The following is a 10,237-nucleotide window of genomic DNA, read 5'->3' as shown; positions in this document are numbered from 1 at the left end:
CAATTTACTACATAGAACTTAAATTAGTAGACTGGCCATATTCTATAATCACTAAGAATTTAGAATTTTAATAATCATCAAGTCCAGAATATGTTTGTTTTTAATATACCAACGTTCATATGAAGCATAGGCATTTTGGTGTATTTCAGTCAAATTTCCAATCAACACAAAAGTAGTAAATCGTGACTTCAATTTATCCAAGCATAAAGTGAAGGTAACAGTGAACAATGCTAGAGTGATAATCAGAATCGAAAAACTCTCATTATGCATCAGTAATATTTGGCTGGGCACAGTGGCTCACACCTGTAATCTTAGCACTTTGGGAGGCCAAAGCAGGAGGATCACTTGCGGCCAGGAGTTCAAGGCCAGCCTGAGCAACGTAATGAGACCTTATCTCTACAAAATATTTTAAAAGTTAGCTGGGCATTGTGGCACACACCTATGGTCCCAGCTACTCAGGAGGCTGAGGCGGGAGGATCACAACCCTGGGAGGCTGAGGTTGCAGTGAGCTATGATGACACCACTGCACTCTAGTTCAGGCAACAGAGTGAGACCTTGTTTCAAAAAATAAATATTAAACCCCAGCATGGTCTGCGATTTAGCATGCACTGAAAGAGCAGGAAACATAAGAGTATGCATGCAAGAAAAAATGCATGCAAGAAAAAACACTAGCAATGAGGCTTGACTTTAAAACAAAAGGCCATGTGTCTCATGAATGAATTTTGTCAGCTTCCATTCATTGCTTAAGATCACTATGGATGATAATGGGTTTGCTGTGTAGATCTAAGGTAAAGAAATCTAGATTCTAACCTCATCAAGTTACTTGGTTATTCTCAGACTCCCAGGTACTCTATTTATCCCCAATCTTCTTCTTTTTTTTTTTTTTTTTTTTTCAGCTTGAAAAGACATCCCCAGTCTTGACGAAAGAAATTTCCAGTACTATATATGTTGTATTGTATGGCTTTACATTTCAATTTTTGTATTTGAACAAGTTCCAAATGTTCAAGATTGCACATAGTAGGTGCTCCATAAGCCCTGTTAAATAACAGAAAATAATTCTGGGTCTACCTGGACATATTTCTGCAATATGCTGGGAGTATGGTTTCTCTTCAGGCCAAAGTGGAATTTTACTTTATGGTTGGTGTGGAAGTTTAGAAATAACACTCAGAACTAATATTCTTTCGGTTTTCAAGTTTAGCCTTTTAACAGAAGTTTCCAGCTTGTATTAAATATCCTCATAGTTCTCCAGCTCAATAACAGGGCTCCTGAAAGCAGTATATATCTTATCATAGCCATCATTAAGAGTTCTTAGGACTTCATCTTTTGTTTCACTCCTACCATTCATTGTCTCTTTCCTCTTGAAACTAAAAGACTTAAATCACACACACACACACACACACACACACACACACACACACACACACACACACACACACACACACACACACACACACTTCCAGAGGGTGGGTGGCAAGATTAAAGATGTGCTATAGTAGCGACTGGGCACACTGCAGTTGCTTGAGATTGAGAAAAGAGGTGAATGACCTTCCTGGAGGTCGGTGGAGAAAGATCTCTCTCTAGGAGGTTTCATAGTCAAGAAGTTTGTACGCAGACTACGTGGGTGGAAGCGCGGGGTGGCTCTTGGTGAGAGGCACGCGCGTCTGCGATGCGTGCCGTGGCGCCGTGGCGCCGTGGCGAGGCGACTTCCACCTGCTGGAGGAGGGGCCGGGGCGGAGCTGAGCTGCGGAGGGAGGTGACGCAGGAGCTGTCCAGCGCGTCCGCTGCTGGCCCGACCCCCACCGAGGCGGACTGCGGTGGGCTCCCCGGCGGCCCCTCGGTGAGTACTGCACGATGCCGAGCGGGGGAGGGCGTCCTGCTGAGATGCTTGTGCTAGAGGCTGGGGTCAGACAAAGGATGGGTGGCGGATTAGGAGGTTCGCTATAAACAGGGGAAAGGAATACAGCGGGAGAAGGTGGGGGCAGTTTCTCAAATCAATGGCGTTGGCTGGGGTGGAAATGAAACAGACACCCAGCATTCAGAGCGGACAAGGGGAAATGGAGATGCATGGAGAGACTGGCGTCTGTCTCCGGCCCTTTCCATCAGAACTGTTCCAATAAAGAGCTGCTCTCGGCTCTTTGAGGAGCAACGTTTTGTATCTAGGGATGGCTGGTAAAAGCTTTTCCTTTCCAGAAAAAGAAATTAGAGGGTATAAATATTTCAGGAAAGAAAATACACAGTTTGCCTCCTCCCACTTCCTGTAGCATGATCAGAAGGAGGGCTTGCGGGGCTGCTGCCTGAAGCATCCGTGCAAAACAGGGGAAGCAGCTGCAGGGGGAGCCGCGCGGATACTGGTCCCCAGTTGTGCAGGCATATCCACAGAAGCCATCATTTAGCACAGGCTGACTCCCCAGACTAGTTTTCTCCCTCTCTTTGACCTGCTTTGTCTTCCCTCTCGTTGCTCCTGCCTCCCCAAATGCTAACCCCCAGAACTATAAGGCAATATTACCAACATAATAGCAGCAACATAGGGGCTCGCTCTGTGTCTGGCATTTGTCTAAACCCTCTTATGTGTATTCACACACTTATTCCCACAACAACCCTATCAGGTAGATGCTTTTATTTTTCCCTTTTTGCTGAGAAGGAAGCTGAGGCACTCGGCCGAGGAAGGTCAATCAGGTAGCATGAGGCTGAGCAAGCATCCCTCACCTCCCCTGCCAGATTGCAGGGAAGGGCCTGAGCTGTGTGTATTTCCGTTCCCCCCTGGATCTCAAACATATTAGATGTTTGCTAAGCTGAGATGTTTGCTGCCACCGCTTTTAACCGCCACTCCTAACCTTTCCGAGCTTCTTTACTGTTTGTGTTTTCCTAACTCCCTCCTGTTAGCTTTTCTTTCCCTGAGACTGGCAAAACTCAAGATGTCACCCTCTCTCTCTTTCTGAAACTTGAAGCAAATTTTTGTTTGTTTTAGTAAGAGAAGGAGAGAGTGGTGAAGTAAAGGGTAACATGGAACTTTCAGGGAGCTACAAGGGGAAGAAACATTGTGAGTGAGAACTGCCTAGGTTTCCCAAGAATGCAGACAGAGGGAATTGGATACCTCTGACTGTTTCATTTCTTTAATTCCTTCCCACAGTGATGTCCTGCCTGGCATGGACACTTCAGACAAAAGCAAACCTCTAAGGATTTTTCTTTGTGGTCCCTTTCTGGGTGGTCCTTGAACCACAACCTGGAGTGGTTACATGATTGCATCATCACAATTATATTATCACAATTTCCAATTGCGGCCGGTAGATATAAGTTTGGTCTTTTTTCTGCAGGTTAAAAATGGTCTCCGTGATGTTCTCTACCATGCTATCTGGCCTGCTGTTTTGGCTGGCAATTGGATGGACTCCAGCATTGGCCTATAACCCACGGACCCCTGACCGGGTCTCAGAAACAGATATCCAGAGGCTGCTCCATGGCGTTATGGAGCAACTGGGCATTGCGAGGCCACGGGTGGAATATCCAGCTCACCAGGCCATGAATCTTGTGGGCCCACAGAGCATCGAAGGTATTTATTGTGTTCTGATGGTTTCAAGTTTCCATTAGCATCTAAAATAATTAATACATTTTTGAGAGACTCTACTTCCTCTGTGTTCCCTTTTGTCTTATTCTACACAGTGTATACACACTTCCATACACACACATGAGAATATAAGTCCTGTGAGAGCGGGGACCTTATCTATCTAATTCACAGGTGTAGCCTTCCCACCTAGCACAAAGTCTGGTTTACATAATAGTTGCTCAATTAATATTTGTTGAAAGAATGAAGGAGCATCTAGTGTTGTCCCTGAAAAAACATTAGAACCCAGACCTGACATTTTTGCCCCGCTGCTAATCTTAAGGAAATTATGTCCCCAGATAGCTGCCTCCTTGAGCCAGTGCCAGCCAGTTCTTGTAAAATATCCTCAAAATGTAGAACCTACAGTATCTGACTTGATTCCTAGGAATGACTCCAATACACCCACGAGGGGCCCAAAGAAGTACTGATATTAAGAGTTTATGTCAGCCAGTGCGGTGGCTCATGCCTGAAATCCTAGCACTTTTGGGAGGAGAGGTAGGAGGATTGCTTGAGCTCACGAGTTCGCAGACCAGCCTGAGCAAGAGCAAGACTCCATCTATACTAAAAATAGAAAAATTAGCCAGGCATCCTGGTACATGCCTGTAGTCCCAGCTACTCGGGAGGCTGAGGCAGGAGGATCACTTGAGCCCAGGAGTTTGAGGCTGCAGTGAGCTACAATGATGCCAATACATTCTACCAGGGACAACAGAGCGAGACTCTGCCTAAAAAAAAGGGAAAGAGCTTATGTCCAAAACTTTTGAAAATATTTAAAAATATAAAAAAGAATTTTAAGAATAATTGAATTGTTTTAGAGTGGCAAGACCATTTCCCCTCTGAACTTTTCCAAGTTTCTAAGTTTTTGTCAATGTGGTTGTAATACTTTTATTAGAAAGCAGACTGGGCTTGGTGGTTCACACCTATAATCCCAGCACTTTAGGAGGCCAAGGAGGGAGAATTGTTTGAGGCCAGGAGTTTAAGACAAGCCTGGGCAATATAGCAAGACCTTGTCTCTACAAAAATTAAAAAATTAGCCTGGTGGTTCACACCTGTAGTCCCAGCTACTTGGGAGGCTGAAGCAGGAGGATTGCTTGAGCCCAGAAGTTCAGGGCTGCAGTGAGCTATGATCACACCATTGCACTCCAGCCCGAGTGATAGAATGAGACCGTGGGTGGGGAGGGGGAAGAAAACCCAGAAAGCAGTACTATGTTTGTTGTTTAGTGATTTATTTATAAGGAGAATCTAGCTTTTATGAGCTGGTACAGCATCAGGTGTTTTATTTCCATACCTTGCTTTGTATCCTCTCTAATTGTGAATGATCTTCTCCACTGAGGTGGAATGCTGAAGCAGCACATTTAGGTTAAACACAGGGAGCATTTCCCTACAGTTCAAGTGTTTGCCCACGGAAGTGGCTCCTAAAGAAAAATGAGAATTCTCTCAAAACATACACCCAGTGAATGCTGTTTGTTCCTTACAGATTGCTTATGCAGAATTTTGCCTGAGTCTGTGATTTCCTAATAGTGCTATCTGCCCCCAGGGTTCTCTGAATGCCATGAATACTGTTGATGTATGAGTTTCATTTCTGTCTTGTTACTGGTAGTTTCAAGCCACTGAGTAAAACTAACTCTGTGAGATTGTCAGCTGTTTAGGTTGACATTTGATTTCAGCAGTGGATTAACACAAATGATTTGAATCAGCAAGCATGCAAGCCCAGCATAGGGCTTGAATCAGAACAAATCAGACAGAGCTTCCTGTCATTCATTCCCTTTTGGAAAAATCTAAATCCTTCTTGGCACCTGCTACCTGTTGCTGGAGCACACTCACCCATTTCAGACCAGCTCTTTTGAGATAGTGCATGTCTGCCCTTTTAAGACAGGAAGTGCTTGCTTATTCAAGCTGTTGTCATGGAGAAGGCTCTCCGAGTTTCCGTTAATACCTGAGGCCTGATCAGCTGTGCTAGAAAAGAAACAGCTACTCCCTGGCATCAAAAGCCTGTGTTTATCTACATTCTCATTTTATTCTGTCAGTATCCAACTATTTAGCATCCTAGGCAGGAGACTGGGGCAGTTCTGCCCCAACAGATTCACCATCTGAGGTGAGAGAAGGGAAATAGAAGCATTAAAAGTGCATCCCGGCCAGTGTTTGGGAAGATTTGCAAACAAGCTGCTGCCATGGAAGCAGAGTAGGAGCAGTCTAATCTACTCGTGAGTGGGTGTGGGTGGCTAAAAGGAAAGGCCTCGAAACATTTGGCCTTGGTTTTGAAGTTGGAATAGGAATTCATCAGGGAACCATAAGAGAAAAGACATGGAGATATAAAAGGCATGGATTAGGACAATTCAGAATTGAAAACTCTGTTTCTATTATTACCTTTGGGGCAATGTGCTAACAAAGCCATCTTAAGTCTCCCCCATCAGTGTCTGTGGAAGGAACGAAAACTGACTTGTGTTTTATTCTTCTATCACTATGTAACAAATTACCACAAATGTAGTGGTTTAACACAACAGACATTTGTTATTTCTGTCCACTGGTCAGGAGTTCGGCGCAGGTTGCCCATACCCTCTGCTCCGAGTCGCATCGCGCTGAAGTCAGGTGTGGACCCGAGATGCAATGTGGGCTGCAGCTGGGGGTCCTCTTCCAAGCTCTTTGAGGTTGTTGGCAGAATTCAGTTTCTTGCATTGTAGGACTGAGGGCCTCTTTTCCTTGCTGGCTGTAGGCTGCTGGCTGGGGCCCCTCTCAGCTCTTAGAGGCCACCCTCGGGTTGTAAGCCACTTGCCCTCTCACAGCTCGGCAGCTTACTTCCTCAAAGCCAGAGCGAGAATATCCCTCTACTCTGCTAAATATAACACAGTGTGGCATGCATCACCTTTGTCATATAACAAGGGAGTGATATCCCTTATAGGCACAGTGCCCCTCCCCCTTTCCCAAAGGCAGAGGATTACACAGGGCTCAGCAGGTGGAAATCTTGGGAGTCATCTTAGAATTCTGCCTGTTACAGCTTGGATGAAAACTGACAGAAGGTAGTCCAGAGACACTGGGGCAAAAGAAACAAAATAAGAAGCCTGGATTTTTCCCAGTCCTGGACCTTGACATTTAATTTGTTGAGTGATCTGATACTTATTCATGTGAGAGAATAAGTCATTGTTTCAACTCATCCGTTTACTTACATTGTCTCCGCTCAGACACTCCCTGCTGATTCCCTCCCATGGATATATCCAGTATCTTCCATGCCCCTTCCAACGTTTATTTTAGGATTTTATTATGAAGGACCAGGTTGGAAAAGCTTTTTTCTAATTTTTATAGAAAGAATATGCATAATACAATATTCTGTAGTTGACGATAATGTATCCTGGTGTGAACTTCAGCACACATTTAACGTGGTAGTTATGAACATAAACCATTCCCAGAGATTCCTGGATTTGAATGCCAGCTCCATCATTTATTAGTGGTGTGACTTTAAGCAAATTATTTCACTTTAAGCTTTTGTTTAGCTTAGGGGTAGGATTTACATTGACTTACCTGTAAGCAGGTAATATTCTAGTCCAGAGAAGCAAAAAGAAAGTTTCAGATGACTGCAGTGCATGAAATCACTTCTAAAGGAATCATCGTCATCCTCTCTTTAGATGATCACTGGATGTTAAGTTCCTTGCAGGCAGGGCTGTTCACTGCCCAACACATGGCACACAGAAGACAAATATCTGTCTTATTTTGTCTACTTTAATTAATTGTGTGATCCTTAGATGTTATTAATCTCATTATCAAAGGTGTATATTAGCTCTCAAACATAGGATTATAAACTAGCCTTTTAGTATAGGACATAGTATCAGTATAAATTACCATTAGGTCAGTAAGGTCGCATTCCCTTCTTTGATCCCATAGCTCTTTTAGTTACTGTACCATTTTTCTGCTCGCTTTCCCAGCAACCTTTCCTCACGAGCTGATTGTCCCCCCTCACCTCTCATTCTCTTGTGGTCTATTGCAGTCCACCGTTCCTTACCGCTCGTTCATCAAACCAACTCGTATTTATTGAGTGCCAACCACTGGTTTAGGTACCAAGGAAATAAACATGATCCTCTAAGTGACAGGGTTGTGACACATAGTCCTTAAATAAAGAAGTAAAATATATAATATGTGAAGTGGTTATAAGTGCTATAAAAATATAAAGCAGAGGAAGGGGATGGAGGAAACAACTTAAAATAGGGGCTGGGGACTCCTCACTGGAAGGTAAGTAAAAATCTGCAAGAGCTGAGTTAGCTGTGATATATGGAGGAGGCCACTGCAGGCAGAGAGGACAGCAAATGCAGGATAGCTAAGATGGGAACAAGAAGGTTGGTGTGGCTGAAGCCCAAAGACTTGAGGAGAGGGGGAGGAGATGCGATTGGGGTACTGGCAAGAAAGGGAGGTGGGAGGCTGGGTGTGTGGGGACAGATCGCATAGGGTCTTATAGTGAGGACTTGTGCGTTTCCTCTGAGTATATCTGAAGCCATTGGAGGCTCTGAACAGAGTTCTGTGGCGAGGCTACGTTTTAAAAGGGTCACTGACTGCTGGTTGAAAATACACCTGTAGGAAAAATGGAATTGGGGAGATGAGTTAGGAGGCTATTTTAATAATCAAGCTGCCATGATCGCTTTAGAAGTGACGACATATGGTCAGATTATGGATATATTTTGAAGTTAAGAGCCAACAGGATTTGCTGGTGGGTTGAAGGTAGAAAGAGTCAAGGTGACACCAAGATTTTTGGCCTGAAGAAGTGGAGGAGGAGCATTTTTCTGCAAGAAGAGCAAGTTTTCAGGGGAAGATCAGAAGTTCAGTTTTGCACAGATAAACTTTGAGATGCCTTTTAAACTGTTCTTTTCCATGCCAATTTCACCAACTCTCTGCCTTCATCCTACTGAGTCTGTTAGCAGCATTCAGCACACTTGACCATTCCCTTCTTAAAAGCTTTTGGTGCCAAGCTGTCAAGATATGCCAACATGGCACACTTTGGGCTTTCATCCTTTCCTTTTCCACTTTAACCATTTCTTAGTTTCATTTGCAGGTTTCTCTCTCTGTTCTAATGCAGCCTTTAAATGTTCGGTCCCCCAGGGGTCAGTGCAGGGCTCACTTCTCTTATTTTTTTCAATTCTCTATCTAGATAATCTCATTTATTCTTTTGCCTCTAAATCCATTTCTTGGCTGATGACTCCAGTATTTGTATTTTCAGCCCAAACTTCCTTCTTGTATATCTATAGGATCACATGAATTATTTAGTTGCTATGTTTCAACTCTGATTTCTTTACCCACCACTTTCCCCAGCCTGTTTTCATCAGCCTTTTCTGTCTGAACGAATACTGCCACCACTTAACAATACACACAAGCTGAAAACCTGGAGTAATCCTTGATGTTCTTCATCACGTGTTATAACTATAAGCAATTTATTTCACTTTTGTCTCTAAAATACTTCTACAGTTTGCCTGTCCCCCCTCTCTCCAGCTGAACTCCAAACACCCTGACCCAAGATACTCTTGTGACTGGCATGAATTTCTGAAATTGTCTCCTAACTTGTCTTCCTGTTTCTACTCTTGTTCTTTTTCCAATTGTTCTCCCCAAGAAAGGCAGAGTTAAAGAATTTAAATCAGATCAGTGTCACCCCCATGGTTAAAATTCCATCAGTGGCTTCCTGTTGTACCCTGAATAAAAATCACACTTCCTGCCATGACCTGCCAGGATCCACAGCACCTGTCCACCCTCCCCTTTTACTTTGCCCTCCCACCCTGGCCCTGAGTCACACTGGTCTTGTCCCACCTCGGGGCTTTCACACACGCTGTTCCTCCCACTCTGCTTAGTCGCATCCTCCCCTTCAGGTGTCAGTTCCAAAGTCACCTGCTCAGAAAAGCCTGCTTGACTGCTCTGAGTAGCCGCCCATTCTCTGCTGCAGTGTCCTTTTTTTTTTTAAGTTCCATAGAATTTTTTGTCATTTATAATCCGTGTTTATTTACTTGCTTATTGTCTACCCACTGGAATGTGAGCTCCATGAGCTCTGTCTGTTTTATTCACTGCTTTACACCCAGGCATAGTGAGCCCTCGGTAATATGTGAGGAATGAATATATAATACCAGGGAAAAGCAAATATATCTGGTGGCAATAAGTGCATAGATGCCATTTGACATCATGTCTTTTTTTTTCCATTCAGATCAAGGAAAATATTCCATTTCTATTCTGTGTTTTTAAAAATCTACCTAGAGTGTGTTGCCATGAGCTCAGAGGTATGTGCTCAGCACAAATGTCTGTTTACCTAGAATTGAGTGTGACTGTGATCACCATGGTGCAAGGGTTGTGCCCTTTGTACAGCACCTGCAGAGAAACAGGAAGGACTTTTGCAGTTCTGGGACTAAACCAGCAGGGGGCGAACTAGACTAGATGTTTGTTTTAGAAGATTCCTGAAACCTGGTAGTCGGCCCCATGTGGTTGTTCATAGTGCTAAGCAGTCTCTGGGTGTGGAAGCATTTGCCAAAAACACCCAGAGAGGATTGGGGGTTATTTTTTACTTCTCCCTGGATACTTTAAAAACAGCTTTCTTAGGAACCTTTCAAATACATGATTTCTTAGTCCAAAGCAAAACAATAACACAAAGTAAAGACACCTGAACAGGGACCTATTTCTTGT

At 43.8% G+C, this 10,237-nt stretch overlaps 1 protein-coding gene across 2 annotated transcripts in view; it reads left to right on the top strand.

Moving 5' to 3' along the window:
* The first annotated feature begins 1,675 nt into the window (after positions 1–1,675).
* LOC123621818 (neuroendocrine protein 7B2) overlaps positions 1,676–10,237 on the top strand; it is a 51,041-nt gene continuing 42,479 nt past the window's right edge. Inside the window, exons 1-2 of one of the 2 annotated variants that reach the window (XM_045527773.1) lie at positions 1,676–1,837; positions 3,315–3,547. In XM_045527773.1, the coding sequence (XP_045383729.1) occupies positions 3,322–3,547 (226 nt within the window). In that variant the 5' untranslated portion in view covers positions 1,676–1,837; positions 3,315–3,321. The remainder of the gene's footprint in view (positions 1,838–3,314; positions 3,548–10,237) is intronic. The other variant, XM_045527764.1, reaches the window with a different exon arrangement.

The sequence above is a fragment of the Lemur catta genome, chromosome 1 (assembly GCF_020740605.2).
Source record: "Lemur catta isolate mLemCat1 chromosome 1, mLemCat1.pri, whole genome shotgun sequence".
NCBI classification, from domain to species: Eukaryota; Metazoa; Chordata; class Mammalia; order Primates; family Lemuridae; genus Lemur; species Lemur catta.
This window is presented reverse-complemented; position numbering and strand designations above follow the sequence as displayed.